At 42.9% G+C, this 16,122-nt stretch overlaps 1 protein-coding gene across 1 annotated transcript; it reads left to right on the forward strand.

Annotated features, from left to right (window-relative positions):
* Positions 1 to 385: 385 nt before the first annotated feature.
* Positions 386 to 11,325, forward strand: galr1b (galanin receptor 1b; the record flags this gene model as incomplete). Its single annotated transcript, XM_083679885.1, has 3 exons — positions 386 to 1,051; positions 2,013 to 2,078; positions 11,008 to 11,325. 3 exons carry the CDS (start codon positions 386 to 388, stop codon positions 11,323 to 11,325), a joined length of 1,050 nt encoding a protein of 349 aa, XP_083536011.1.
* Positions 11,326 to 16,122: the final 4,797 nt, after the last annotated feature.

Below are 16,122 nucleotides of genomic sequence, written 5' to 3' on the forward strand. Positions count from 1 at the left end.
CCGGTGTGCTCGTCACTTCACCGACAAAGAACTACAGCAGGAAAAGTCTAGATGTTACAGGGACGTTAGTCTGAAGAGTCTGTCTTGCCAAGATACCCCGAGCGCTTTGGCACATGGTTTTACGTCTCCGCTTCAAGACAGCTTAGATGTCGCTCAGGCTCTTGCAGTTGTCAATTTTTCGGACACGCGTAAATTATTAAAACTTATTCAATGCAAATATATTTTCCCTCAAATATGCGTGAAGGAAACACTCCTTCTAGGAGCAGCAACAGCTAGTGTAGCCGGGACCTGCGTGCCTACCATGCTAGGCTCTGGACTAAATCAGCACTCTCTCCAGGGGTAGGAGCGCTGGTATTTCTGTCCAGACGCGACTGTGAGAGAAACCATGCCGCTGCCGGGCAACGAGACGATTATTTGGTCGGAAATATTGCGCACCAACCGGACGGTAGATGCCAGCGAAGATCAAGGGGGCCCGGAGGCGGTCATAGTCCCGGTGATTTTCGGATGTATATTTCTCCTGGGTGTCGTTGGCAACACGCTGGTCATGATAGTTATTGGGAAGATCAAGTCCAGGCGCTCCAGAAGTACCACGAACATCTTTATCCTGAACCTCAGTATAGCGGACCTGTCTTTCCTCCTGTTTTGCGTCCCGTTCCAGGCAACCATCTACTCCCTTCCCGAGTGGATATTCGGAGCCTTTCTGTGTAAATTTGTTCACTATTTTGTGACGGTGAGCATGCTGGTGAGCATTTTTACGCTCGTAGCCATGTCGGTGGACAGGTACATCGCCGTAGTGCACTCCAAAAAGTCCCCATGCATCCGTAACAGGAGGAACGCTCTGATAGGGGTGTGTGTGATTTGGGCGCTATCGTTCATATTCGCGGTGCCGGTGGTTCAACATCAAATATTAACGGACCACCCGGAGGCTCCGAACAGCTCGTTTTGCTGGGAAGCGTGGGTCGCAGGGGTTTCCAAACACACCTATAAAGTGACAATATTAGTCATTGGTTATCTGTTACCGTTGGTATTAATCATATGCTGCTATGCAAAGGTGAGAATTGTTTAAAACTTTAAACTTACAAGTGCTTTCTTTTGTAATATACGCACAGGTGCGAGTGTCTACACATGGTGTGAATTTCTGGGGGGGGGGGGCAGTTTGGTTTATGCAATATAGGAAGCTTGTGATGCCATTTGACACCCATTAGGGTTAACCTTTAGAACAGAATGGGTGTTTCAGACTGGCCATAAATGCAGCCAGATCAAAGTGCGAATGTGAGCTGCGCTCGTGGTAATCGCGTCAGTTTCACCTGCCAGGTTCTATTACGCACACGGCTATAGGTTCCTGTAGGCTTACGTTCCGTTCCGCTATATCTCTGTGTGTATGACCACGTAAGAAATTGCATACCTTGGTGTATTATTGAGCATTTAGACTTGATTTCATTGTCCCTACATAACGCTCTGATAAATAGTAATATATACATGCACAAAACATTATAAGGAGAGGGCTTAAAACCGTCACCAACATATTTCGCCCATTTGTGGTCAGCGTGACCCCAATATTGAAAACATTGATAAAAGTCACAATCTTAACATTAACATTTTTTCTTTTATCAATCTTTTATAACACCAGAACATGTATCTTTTTTGTTTTACAATCTGCATACTTTATTAGTGTAATTTGTAATGTTTAAAAACGAAATATAATGTTTTTACTGTACAATTCTTGTAAATGTGGGCCATGGCTGTTTGTTGGGGACATGTTTCTTTTGGAAGATAAGAAGAAACCTTTTTTTTACTGACACAAACAGCCATCAGGGTCAAAATGTAGCTTTAATGTTAACTAACAGCATAGCACTGTGATAAGATCTAAAGATGCTCTCTCTCATGAGGAAGAAACTGTAGCGCACATGTGTTTGTCAGTAGCTGACCTGCTCTGTTATGAATGGATTAACCAACATGTGTTCATTACTTATAACCGCTCCCATAAATGTTGTGTTTTCTCACACCTTTAGGTGTTGTTACATCTTCATAAAAAGATGAAGACTATGTCCAAGAAATCTGAACGATCAAAAAGAAAGGTATGACTGTCATCTGTTTATGTTTCCTCTAAATGACACTTATTTCATGTTGCCTGTGATCGTGGCTCAGTTCCCCAATCCTCTTGTTTGTTTTGCTTAAAGACCAAACTAAGCTCAGTGATTGTTACTAAAACCTAATTCACACCACAGAGCCAAGCCGAGCTGCCAGTCTCCCACCAGCGCCCGCGTTGACTGTTTTTTACGGCGTTCAAATATAGCCCTAAAACATATTACACAATATGGGACCGACCCGAGCTCTGCTATCCTGTGCCAGTTTAATGTTAGGGAGGGAGCTGAAGTAATACAAATCAATACACAACCTCACGATTGGTTTAGTCATCGTCACAGTTGCCCGCCCCTCAATGGGAGCTGGAGGGCTGGTACAGCTGCGCACTCTTTTAACATTCCGAACTATGCTAAAAAAATGTAGCACAAAGACAACACTGTTTAGGTCCATAGACCTTCACGTCTGGGTTGGAGTTTTTCTTTTTCAAGTATTGAATGTTTGTCATTCTCATTGAGCACCTGGAGAAATACAAGTGTCTGAACACTAGAATTCTTGACTAGAATAGAACTGTACATTTCTGAACTTTTGAATCATTTGACAGATACAGTACATAGAGAATGTTGATTGTGTTGTGCTCATTGGCAGCAGCTGAAAACTGTGCCCATGACTGGCTCTCTTGGTGGCTTAACAGTCCAAGGTTAACTGTCTCTCTTGGTGGTTGACACTGGCCCAAGGTTAACTGTCTCTCTTGGTGGCTGTGAGTGATCCAAGGTTGCTACACTGTGATCAGGGTTGGGGAGCAGCAGGCATCTGATAACAGACCTGTTTATTACTCTAAAGAAACACAGAACACGGGGTGTGTTCATCATCTCATACTAAACATTAGAAATATAACACTTGTTCTTTGCTGCCATAGTTGATATTGTGTCAAACTGAGATTTGACACGATTTTTTTTTTAATTGAACCTTTATATCTCCAGGTTAGTCTCATTGAGATGAAATCTCTTTTTCAAGAGACCTGGTTCAAAACAGCAGCCAAGGAAAACAATATTTCAGACAATTCACAAACGATGACACACATACATCACAAAACAAATCACAGACACAGCCACCCTTACATTACAAACAACGATACAACGATAACAAACATGAGTTTGAATACCTAGAATTAATTTTCAGCCCACAGGGGCTCTTCCCGAACCCTCAGCTTTCTGCTTTAACAATTTAATAGACAGGCAGCGCAGTTACCAATGGTTACGCTGTTTACCCTCGAAGAGGAGAGAATGTCCTGGGGGAAAAAATAATGACGCTTTTAACGTAAGATGTGATAAGATTGCACTTTATTGTCTGCTTGCGCATGAATTTGTTTTGCACCTCATGCATCCATCATCACACCGATACAGAGAATGTGAGTGTGAAACCAGTATTAGTCTACCCCCCCACACACCCCCCCCCCCCCCCTCACTTCCTCTCATAGCTTAGAAAGGAGCCCCACCCCACTCCCCCCCTCCATCCAGGCTCTGCCTCGCCCTATAGCATGACTTAGAGGACAGTAATGATCATGATGAGGTGAGGTTGGCGTCTAATGTTCACCAGGGGAGCTGCTTTCATGGAGTAATGACCAAGCGCACATCTATGAGTACACATCTATAAGCTGTAAGTATCTTTAACAACACACCTTTAACCTCACACATCTTTAGTGCTCTGTGTGAAAGAGCTCACTGAGTGGATATACATTTGTCTGGGCCAGGGCAGGTGGGTTTGGACGTCATTGGAGTAGAGCAGTGGAGGCTGGTGGAGGCAGAAATTGGAGGATGGGCTCATTGTAATACATGGAATGGAATGAGGAATGGTATCAAATGGAAGAGTTTGATACCATTCCTCATTCCATTCCATGCATTACAATGAGCCTGTCCTCCAATCTCTACCCCCACCAGCCTTCCCTGGAAGTAGAGACTATATGAAGTGTCATTACAGTGTTTGTTTTGCTGGATCAGGATCTGTATGTCCTTAATAGCAGTAGTAAAAGTTGGTGTCTAGTGGTAAGTACCAGGGGCAGCGATGATTAGGAAGCTGTCTCAGAGTAGCATAGTCCACCTTTTAGGGTGAATGCCATAACAGTATAATTATTGAGTATCACATTGTTATTAACTGGGACCAAACAAATGATTGATTAAACCAAGGAGTTCTCTAGAATATTGTTTTGAACTATTAACCAGCTGCTAAATCCTGCCCCTTCTACTGACTTTCTCTCACAAGCCTCTGCTTCAAAATGTGAGGAGTTTGCTAAATTCTTCAACAATAAAATCATAACCATTAGGGGTGGGATTATTGACACTGGTGACCCTTATATAATATAATAATAATAAAACGCGTTATAAGCATGTGGCAATGGATACATTCACGAGCATTTCTGCAGCAGAACCTTACAAGACTGTAGCCGAGAGCAACTCGTCCACCTCTCGTCTTGACCTTGTCCCCACTGCATTCTTTAAGCGAGTCTTTGACAGCGTTGCAAACCCTGTCTTGACAATCATCAACACATCTCTAGAGTCAGGCTTTTTTCCAGATGCTTTTAAAACAGCTGTTGTGAAACCGTTGATGAAGAAATCAAATTTAGACAGTGAGACTCTAAACTAATTATAGACCAATATCCAATCTCCCTTTTATTCGCAAGATACTCGAAAAGGTGGTTTATAATCAAATTAACTCCTTCCTATATGAAAACAAGTTTCAGTCAGGTTTCAGGTCTAATCACAGCACAGAAACTGCTCTCACTAAAATTGTCAGTGATCTCAGACTAATCACTGATGCTAATAAGGTCTCTGTTCTTGTTCTCTGGGATGTAAGTGCAGCATTCGACACGATTGATCACATGATCCTCATCAATCATCTTCAAAAGTTTGGTTCTGTACATATATTACAGGGAGAAAATTCTATGTCAGTCTTGGAGATCATGTATTGGATGAGTATGATATACACTCACCGGCCACTTTATTAGGTACACCTTGCTAGTACTGGGTTGGACCCCCTTTTGTAGCCCATTTGCTTCAAGGTTCGACGTGTTGTGCGTTCAGAGATGGTGTTCTGCATACCTTGGTTGTAACAAGTGGTTATTTGAGTTACTGTTGCCGTTCTATCATCTCGAACCAGTCTGGCCATTCTCCTCTGACCTCTGGCATCAACAAGGCATTTTCGCCCAGAGAACTGCCGCTCACTGGATATTTTCTCTTTTTTGGACCATTCTCTGTAAACCCTAGAGATGGTTGTGCGTGATGGTTGTGTGTGCCAGTAGATCAGCAGTTTCTGAAATACTCTGACCAGCCGTCTGGCACCAACAACCATGCCATGTTCAAAGTCACTTAAATCACCTTTCTTCCCTATTCTGATGCTTCAGCAGGTCGTCTTGACCATGTCTACATGCCTAAATGCATTGAGTTGCTGCCATGTGATTGGCTGATTAGATATTTGCGTTACCGAGCAGTTGAACAGGTGTACATAATAAAGTGGCCGGTGAGTGTATGTTTTGGTGTTGCACAAGGAAGTTGCCTTGGTCCCTTACTATTCTCACTGTATATGCTACCGCTTGGCGATATTATCAGAGCACACAATGTAAACTTCCATAGCTATGCGGATGATCCTCAATTATACATCTCTGTTGAACCAAATGATACTAATGCTATTTGCCCCCCCACTAACTGTCTATCAGCTGTCAATAAATGGATGAACAATAACTTTTTAAAGCTAAATGAGGACAAAACTGAAATCCTCTTACTTGGCTCAAAAGACAAACGGGCTATGCTTTTAAACAGCCTTGGGAATCTAACTCCCTTGATTAAGTCAGAGGTTACAAGTCTTGATGTTATCTTAGACTCTGATCTGAGTTTTAATTCCCACATTAGCCAGGTGACCAAGACGGCCTTTTTTCAAACATTGCCAAGGTGCGGCCGTTTTTAACTCAGCGGGATGCTGAAAAACTGATTCATGCTTTTATTTCAAGTAGACTTGTCTACTGTAGTGCACTTTTTACTGGCCTCCCCAAGAAGTCTATGGATAGGTTCCAAAACTAACTAACCAGGAGGAGACTAGGAGGAGAGAGCGTATCACTCCAGTCTTAACTGCTCTGCACTGGCTCCCTGTATTGTTTAGAATTGACTTCAAAGTCCTTCTACTCGTATTCAAAGCACTAAATGGGCTGGGACCTACCTTATTGATTCTCTGACAAACTATACACCCTCAAGAGCACTCAGGTCCTCTGCTGCTGGCTTATTGAAGGTTACTATCAAAACCCAAAAGAAAGTTGGTGATCCCCTAAACGGTGGAATACGGTACCTCAAGAAATCAGGGAAGCAAGCTCAGTAAACATCTTTAAGCGCCAGTTAAAAACCTGTCTCTTCAATTTAGCTTTCAATTAGCATTTTATCTATGCTGGTATCTCTGCTGATTTTATTGTATTGATCAACTATCTATACAACTAGATTGAGTGATGCTGCTTTTATTGTATTCATTCATTATGTTATAGTTGTTTTTGTTTTTAATCTGCGTGTGTGTGTGTGTATGTGTGTGTTTGCTGTGTGTGTGTGTGTGTGTTTGCTGTGTGTGTGTGTGTGTGTTTGCTGTGTATGCGTGACCTTTAACATCTCTACGTTTACTACTATAGGATAGACCGATAGTGTCTTCCATTGTTAGCACCAGACTAGGCCTGTTAGCACCAGACTAGGCCTGTTAGCACCAGACTAGACCTGTTAGCACCAGACTAGGCCTGTTAGCACCAGACTAGGGCATTACAGCAGAGAGAGAGTGAGAGTGAGTCAGTAGGGATTGGAGGAGAAGAAAGAGAGGGTAAGATAATAGATAATAGATAGATAAAGAGGTTTGAAAAAGCAAAGGGCTTGAAGTTATTTCAGGTCAAACTCACCTCACACACATGCATTCTAGACACATAGCTGGATGAAATTAATTCACTGAACATGATGAAATAATGAAAATGGATATGGACTTTGTTAGAATGTTCTTTGTAATAGATAATTGATTCCACTCTGAGAGGCTCTTTGTCATGTAAATGCTGATTTTTTTACCCTGTCATTGGTATGGGGGAGCTAGCTACCAGATTACTGAGTGGTAGTGAACACTCTATAGGGCAGAATTACTGGGTGGTAGGGAACACTCTATAGGGCAGATTACTGAGTGGTAGTGAACACTCTATAGGGCAGATTACTGAGTGGTAGTGAACACTCTATAGGGCAGATTACTGAGTGGTAGTGAACACTCTATAGGGCAGATTACTGGGTGGTAGTGAACACTCTATGGGGCAGATTACTGAGTGGTAGTGAACACTCTATAGGGCAGATTACTGAGTGGTAGGGAACACTCTGTGGGGCTGAGTACAGAGGGGTAGTGAACTGCTTTTTGAAGGGGCAGAGAGACCAACTAAATCCATAAAATTGCTGTAGTCTCAAGTTCGACTCTGACGGAGAACCGTAATGCAGGTGGGTCTGGGGCAGGTATCCATCCAGCTCCACAGATTCTATCAACGAATAGAGAGGAGTTGAGGAAGAAAGAAAGAGAGGGAATAGACAAAGAGGTTTGAAAAAGCCAATGGCTTGAAGTTATTTCGGGTCAAACTGACACCACACACATGCATTATAGACACATTGCTGGATGAAATTATTTGAGGTTTTGTTTACAAAATTATTTGAGGTTTGGTTTTGGTTATTTGGATGTTTTGTTTCTGGACAAACAGAGTTAACTGAACATGATACAATAATGGAGATGGAGATGGAAGCAGTGATACTAGATAATTGATTCCGCTCTGATTCCGCCATTTGTGATGTAAATGCAGATTTTTACCCTCTCTGAGGGATCCATTACTTACTTGAAAGAGTTTGAATCATTTAAATATTGCCAGGTGACCCTGGTATATATGTAGCGATTCGCCAGTGAAGTTGGCTGGTAGAAGATCGTCACACGAGACCATCACGATCATCCAGAGACCAGTGGCGTTTTACTCTCTTATCTTTATCTCTGTGAAATAATGCAGCGAGCATTCCTTGGCGGGTATAAAATGGCGAGGAAGATCTTGAGAGGAAGATCTGGCAGACGTGAGATGGTGACAGGGGAGGAGGGAGCAGGGAGGGAGAGAGGCATGTTCACCCCGAGCATTCCGGAGAGCAAAACATACGTTTTTGGAACACCGAGGATTCTTGCTGGTGGTTATGAAGGGTGACAATGGTTTATGTCACTGTTACATAAAAAACATATAGTGAGTAAGGATGTGAGATGTTGCTGTGATATCCTGACTGTTGTATGTAACATGTCTCGTCTCCAGCTCACGACATCAACCTCCTGCACACATGCCCCCCCCCCCCCCCCACCCCCAGTCCTCTGCCTCTCCCCCGGGGGTCTCTAGTCTGTCTCCCCCCCCCCGACACCAACAACCACATGCCACCTCTCAGCAGAGTACATGATCTCTGCATTGTTTCACAGTGAAGGGTTCTATGTTACAGTGCAGCATTCATACAACACATATTAGTGTTATTTCAGAGTGTGATATATCTATAATAAGTGTAATTTCCCTTATGACCTGGTGAAAGAGACGTCAAGGAAACAGACATCAAGTCTCTAGGACTCTCTCTCTCGCTCTCTCTCTCTCTCTCTCTCTCGAAGGCCTCGAACAATTATCTGATGAGCCTTTTTTTCAAGTTTCTTACCGTGACAGAAGTGAAAATGTTTTTTTTTTTCATTCTGTAGCTCATACAATATAAATGGAGGATGCCTGTATTTATAGTCTTAACAAAACCCCAAAACGTAAATATTTGGATTTGAGGACTAAGAATAGACATCAACTTCACTCAGACACAGGGAGGTACTGTAGGGAGATGTACCACACGCACGCACGCACGCACGCACGCACGCACGCACGCACGCACATATACGTAAGTCAATACAGGGTGGCATGATCATTTCATCAGAATTTTACCATCTGTCTCCTGACTCAGGCCCAGAAGTTGTCTGTCTCTGCTAATCCTGGAGTGTTAGCAATGAGTGAATGGACAAGAAGCATCTGTCTGAAACTCTTCTCCATAACTTTGGACTTTGACTAGTCACTGAGTGTTTCAGACAGATGCTTCTTGTCCTTTTATACTTCTGTCTGTCTGTCTGTCTGCCTGTCTGCCTGTCTGTCTGCCTGCCTGCCTGCCTGCCTGCCTGCCTGCCTGCCTGTCCGTCCGTATCGCCCTCCCGCCCGCCCGCCCGCCCGTCGCTCGTCTGTCTGTCTGCTTGCCTGTCTGTCTGTCTGTCTGTCTGTCTGTCTGTCTGTCTGTCTGTCTGTCTGTCTGTCTGTCTGTCTGTTCATCTGTCTGTCTGTCTGTCTGTCAGAAACACTAATGGATTAGAGGAGAGAATGATGCTCTTCTGAATTAATGGCGTCATAAAACTGGAACTGCACAGTCAGTGAGATTCTGTGGTTGCTTAGATTCAACAGAGGTTGGTGTGTGTGTGTGTGAGTGAGTGAGTGAGTGGGTGAGTGAGTGAGTGAGTGTGTACATACTTGTCTATCATGCGGGCAGTGGCCTACTTTTCAAATACTTTAATCCCCAGAATCAAAATATCTCCTTGCCACACTTGACGCTCCACTCTTTTGATGCAGTTTACCCTCTGACGAGACAACACTGCATCCTCCAACATCTTCATAAATCTTCAAACTCTACATACTGGAGGCCATTGGAGTCACTGATTTCTGGAGATGATTCATTCATATGGATACAGAAACATATTGTACACATATTGGTACAAAATTGGTCGGGGCAGATTTAACGGATTCAAGTTGGGGCCCCGTGTTTAAAGACAAGAAAACAATCAGTTTGTGAACAGTGTATGACAACAATGTTATATTGTAGACTGTTGGTAGCATATTTGTCTGAGGTATTGTTGGCCATTGTTGGTTGAGAACACACTCAAAGTCTCATACTGCACATCAAAAGAATGAAAGCCTTTGAAGGCTGGATCACAGAAAAGCTCTAGAGCGGCAGATACTGCCCTCAGGTTGTGTGTGTGTGTGTGTGTGTGTGTGTGTGTGTGTGTGTGTGTGTGTATGTGTGTGTGCATGCCTTTGTGTACCGTCACAGTAGGGTTTGGCTGTGTTTCAGAAAGTACAGGCGCTGTATGAGATCTTTTAAAACTGTTGAAATACTGTATTGGGCAATGCCGGTAAAAAATACCGTATTGGGCAATGCAGGTAAAGCAGGAGTAGAGACTTGGGGAGCGTTGGGAAGGGGTGAGGTGGGACACAGGACAGAGTGGAATTCAATGCAAATGCAAATGAGCATACCTGCAGTTCACCACTGCCCCATTTACACAGACCCCTGATTGCCACTAGACAAGGTCTGCCACTGGTAAAAAGATTTACCGGTATGCCCTACCCCAGGTCAGTTTACACAGACAACAATAACAGTAAATTACCAGGATATGCGTCTGTGTAAACAAGGCAACACACACCACACACGCACACACACGCACAAATACGCACACGCACGAACGAACACACACACACACACACACACACACACACACACACACACACACACACACACACACACACACACACCTGTGCCTTATCCCAGTTGCTGTGGCTGAGATGGAGAGCTGGGTGCCAGGGAGAAATCACTGCAATTATGTTTCAATTCGGCAGTAATGGCACTATTGTCTCCTTTATGTAGAATAGACAAAGCATGTCTGTATGAGAGCCCCTGACTCTGCTGCGGCCTGACTATCCCTTTGTGAGTGTGTGTGCGTGCGTGCGTGCGTGCGTAGTTTTGTGCATCTGTGTGCGTCTTGACGATTGCAGTCTAGTGTAGCTTGGTTTAGTGTATCTTAACAAATCCACCATGTGACATGTTTCTCTCTCTCTCCTCCCTCCTCCAGACGGCCCAGACGGTGCTGCTGGTTGTAACGGCCTTCCTGATTTGCTGGATGCCTCACCACATCATCGCCATGTGGGTGGAGTTTGGCGTGTTTCCTCTGACCGACGCCTCCTTCGCATTCCGTATCGTTTCCCACTGCCTGGCGTACGGGAACTCCTGCGTTAACCCCATCCTCTACGCCTTCCTGTCAGAGAACTTCCGCAAGGCCTGCAGACAGGTGTTCACCTGCCGTTTCCTGTACCCTCCACCCCCCGTGGAGAAGGTGGTACGACTCCGCATGGAGAACTTCTCCACAACACACTCCACAACCAACATCTAACCACATTGGAAAGGACAACTTATGACCGGAGAGGTGGGGGCAGGAAACTGCCAAAATCTAGGGGGTGGGGGGGTGGGGGGGTGGATGGAGGGGGGCAGAGACAGGAAATGGACTAGTGGAGGAGGAGTGAGAAGCAAGCTCCACAGCCAATGGAATAACTGAGAGGAGACATAGTGAACAGTTGATCTCCCACTAGTTTGTTTAGAACTGACAAGGAATAGAATAGAATGAGTTTGAAAGCAGATGGGTTCATGGATGGAACACTTAAATGAAACATTTAAGGCTCTACACACTCCTCATTCCCAAGATGTAACACAAGCCTTCAAGCTCTGACAGTGAAAAATAATTTATTTAAAAACTTTGCTGAAGCGACTACTTGAGACTGATGAACTGTTCTCTCTTCATTATGGTAATGAATTCATTGGTTCATTTGCGTAGAAGTTCCCTCACGTTGTCTGTGCAGTATGTCTTGTATCTTTTACGATTGTACAGTCTAATTATGTAAATACATGACCGAAATGGTATCTATTGATTGCTTGATCCAATCATTGACGTAGAATGTAATTTAAATAATTTATTATTTTCGTGAAAAACAAAGAATGTGTGTGATACTGTGACTGATGCATTGGTGATGCTAAAAAGCTAAAACATCCATGATGATAAGGCCAAAGCAATGTGTCCCTATAACATATGATGTTTAAAATGTGTAAAAAAAAAACGAGCTCAAAAGACATCTTAAAATATACCTTTTTAGCCTTGCTTTTACTTCGGGTGCTTTTAGTCTTTTAGTTATTCAGTTCTTTTAGCTCAACCTTTTTTTTTCTTTTCATTTTTACTGCATAGCTTTTATTAACCTCTACGGTCTTCACTTGTTCTCTGTTTTACTGTTAAACTCCCATGACTGTTATATTTGTTATCTTCTTATCTGTTGTTGTCTTGTTGTCTTTTAATAGTTTTTTTTTCATATTCCTGTAAAGCGCATTGTGTTGCATCCGTCTATGAAATGTGCTCTATAAATAAAGTTTGAGTTGATATGATTTGATTTGATACAGCTGCTGCTGAGTTCTTGGCCTTGTCCGAAGGTTCACCTACAGTGCCCTCCATAAGTATTGGAAAGAGTATTAAAGACAATTACTAGTAGAGATTCTCATCTTTAGTTTTCAGATTGGGTTCACCATTTTGAAAGTACAACATACTATTTCAGGGCTCCATAAGTATTGAAAAAAATAATATAATCTCCAAATAAAGTACTCATGTTTAGTATTTGGTCGACAATCCTTTACATGCAATAACTCCCTGAAGTCTGCGACCCATTGACCCCACCAGACACTCTACCAGGTCTGTACTGCAGCCATCTTCAGTTGTTGTTTGTTTTGAGGTCTTTTTGCCTAAAATCTTATCATCAGGAAGTCCTTTCCGATTGTAGTCCCACAATTCAATGGAGCAGGTAAGAGAGGTGGGCAGTAGCGAAATGTAACCAATTACCGTGAACAACATGGTTACAGATGACGATTTCTCAGTGTGAATGTGTCGCTTCCTGAATACATGTTCCTGAACAGTAGGCTTTAAATAGTCTGTAGTGTGGTTGGTATGGATAAAAGAGAGAGAGAGAGAGAGAGAGAGAGAGAGAGAGAGAGAGAGAGAGAGAGAGAGAGAGACTGACAGAGACTGACAGAGATGGAGAAAGAGTGAGAGAGAAAGAGACTGAGATGGAGAGAGAGAGAAAGAAAGAGACTGACAGAGATGAAGAGAGAGAGAGAGTGAGAAAGCGACTGACAGAGATAGAGAGAGAGGGAGAGAGAGAGAGAGAGAGAGAGAGAGATGTTGACCATGGGAGGATAGTCTGTGGCTCTATATCCTCAGTATTGTAATACTGTGATTGTAACGTGACATGCTCAGTTTGTTCCACCGTGAAGATTCTCTTATTGACTGTGCCACTGTGGTATTGTCTCTGCTGACTCTTGCCTGAATACAAAAACAATACGGTTATCACTCATTAAACACTAGATTCAAAAGTTGACTTCATTTTACATTTAAAAATTGATCATTTAGCTGCACAAGGAAATATACTGTATACAGACGTTTCAGCGAAACTGCCTTCCTCTGTGTGTTTGGCCTCCAGAGTTACAGAGCTGTTGACTCTGGGCTGTGGTTGTATTGTCTGCTGTTGGAGTTGTCTGTCTGTTTGTGTATTTCATGTTTATACAAGCTGCTGGTGCAGAGGAACGATCTGCCATCTGTTTATCATACAGCAGCTACACTGTAGAGCCTTATAGGTTGGCCGGAGGGGAGGCTGGTGGAGGTAGAAAAATCTGAGGACGGGCTTATTGTAATGCATGGAATGGCATTCCTTATTCCCGTTCCATGCATTACAACAAGCCTGTCGTCTGATTTCTACCTCTACCAGCCTCCCCTGGTTAGCAGTTACAATAAGAAGGATTGGCATAGAAATTTGGCTCTGTGTTGTTAATAACAAAGCATATTTTAATATAACTAACCTGAATACATTTCACTTAATTAACACTATGTGAAAAGAATTGTTGAGTTTAGCTTGAGCAGAGCAAGAATGGCCTGTGAGGATTAGGGTTGATTAAGTCAAATGAGGGTTTAATAACATTGTAAGTGAATACGATCTACTACAAGGCAAAGAAATGTTACATTCTACCCTCATGGTAAATGAGAGAAAGTGAGAGAGAGAGAGAGAGAGAGAGAGAGAGAGAGAGAGAGAGAGAGATGACCTGATATGTAATACAATCACATGCTGACAGTAAACCATAGTGGCTCAACTTCACAGTAAGACAATTCCTTTGTCTGAATGAGTTTACAAATGGCAATTTGGCCAGACAGATACACATTTTCATCTGTTTTCCTCTTATAGGAGAAGAGGTTTAGTTTGAGGTTCTGAAGGAAGGTGATATTAACTATGGTACACACACACACACACACACACACACACACACACACACACACACACACACACACACACACACACACACACACACACACACACACACTCACCTCACCTCACCTCACCTCAGGATTCAGTAAAGTGAGTAACCTGTGCTGACACCAATTTCACCTGGGGTGTCTGCTACCTCAGATGGCTTCTATAACTGAACCTAAAGTCATTAACTATCCTTACATCTTTTGTTGTCAGAAACTACACAAGAACACACACGACCACATACACGCACACACGCGACCACACACACGAACACAAAGACACACACACACACACACACACACACACACACACACACACACACACACACACACACACACACACACACACACACACACACACACACACACACACACACACACACACACACACACAGGCACGTGATCACAGCTTATGTTTGTATTGGGGTGAAATAAATCTGTCTGTTCCCATGGTGATGTTGTCTGTGTTCACATGCTGTTTTTCATTAAGCAATAATGCCCTAGAGGTCGTTATTTATCGTCAATATTGTCATGGGTAGGGGGAGTTGTTCGGCACGACGCGCAGCGGCAAACTCCTACCAAGTAACAGTTACACAACAAATCCGAAAAATTGTGACAAGAATACAATGCTAAAGTATTTATTTTGTGATAGCTTGGGTGGTGTCTGCCCTGCACTGAGAAAGTTCCCAAAACTACAAACGTTATCAAAGGAACGGGATACACAAATCTACTGCAGTGTAGGAATATCCTAATACTGTAGGTGATTTAACCGTGACATTATTGTTATTAAATCACGGCTTCGAATGCCTCTCAATCGCAATGATTGTTCAACCCATTGTATAAAGGGCGGTAAGAGATTCAAACAATAACAAAGCGTTCTCCCCACCACTTTATTTGGTAACCAGCTGAGGGATGGGGCTGGATGTAATGTAGCCACTCTCAAATACATAAAGTAAATGGAGCCACGGATGCAAGACCTGACCATCATTAGATCAGAACGTTGGTTTTAACCATGTTTTGAAGCTATACAGTGTTTGTTTACAATACATTTGGTATACTTTGTACTTACTTTTTACTTACTTTACTTCTTACTTAAACAAATGTATTTGTTGTAAGTCGCTTTGGATAAAGGCATCTGCTAAATGCCATAAATGTAATGTAAATGTATAAACAATGGAGTAAAACAATCTTATACATTGTTTCTGATGGTGTAAAACAGTTGAATGAAGCTCATGAGGCCTTAATATTCTTCAAGAATCAATGGCTATATATAATACAAGTCCAAAAAATGTATGTACCAAACGTAGATTGCCCCTTTAAAGTCCTGGTATGAAACAGCACACCTGTCCCAGAATACTGTTAGCCAGCTGTGTTGGACACAACTCTCAGGAGATTGTGTTAGCCTAGCCCACTGCTGAACGTTTTTAGGTCTCAGGCAAACATGGTTCGCCTTAGCCAGATAGCATCCTCCACTATACAGTCCTATGAACAGATAGTCTGAGATTTGCTCATGTATCGAAATAGAAATGTACCCTGCCAAGACACAGTTTGGAATAAAATCCTTCTTTCGCTGACTCTGATTCGGGGTTCATTGGGAGGTTGTCATTTCTATTACGATACATGACAAAGTCTCAGACTCTATCTGTCCATAGGACAGTATAGTGGAGGATGTTCTCCGGCTTGGTTCACCTCCATTATATGAGCTGAAAACCAGACCCCCCACAAGCTTAGAAACCTGACTACGGTGCCCCATCAGAAAAGGACAGTATGAGGTGGAAGGTGGGTTTAGGTCTGACAGGATCTTCCAAAGTGTGGTCAGAGTAAATTAGGTAGTGTTGTAATGTTTTTAGATTG

The sequence above is a fragment of the Argentina silus genome (assembly GCF_951799395.1).
Source record: "Argentina silus genome assembly, chromosome: 11".
In the NCBI taxonomy this organism is placed as follows: domain Eukaryota; kingdom Metazoa; phylum Chordata; class Actinopteri; order Argentiniformes; family Argentinidae; genus Argentina; species Argentina silus.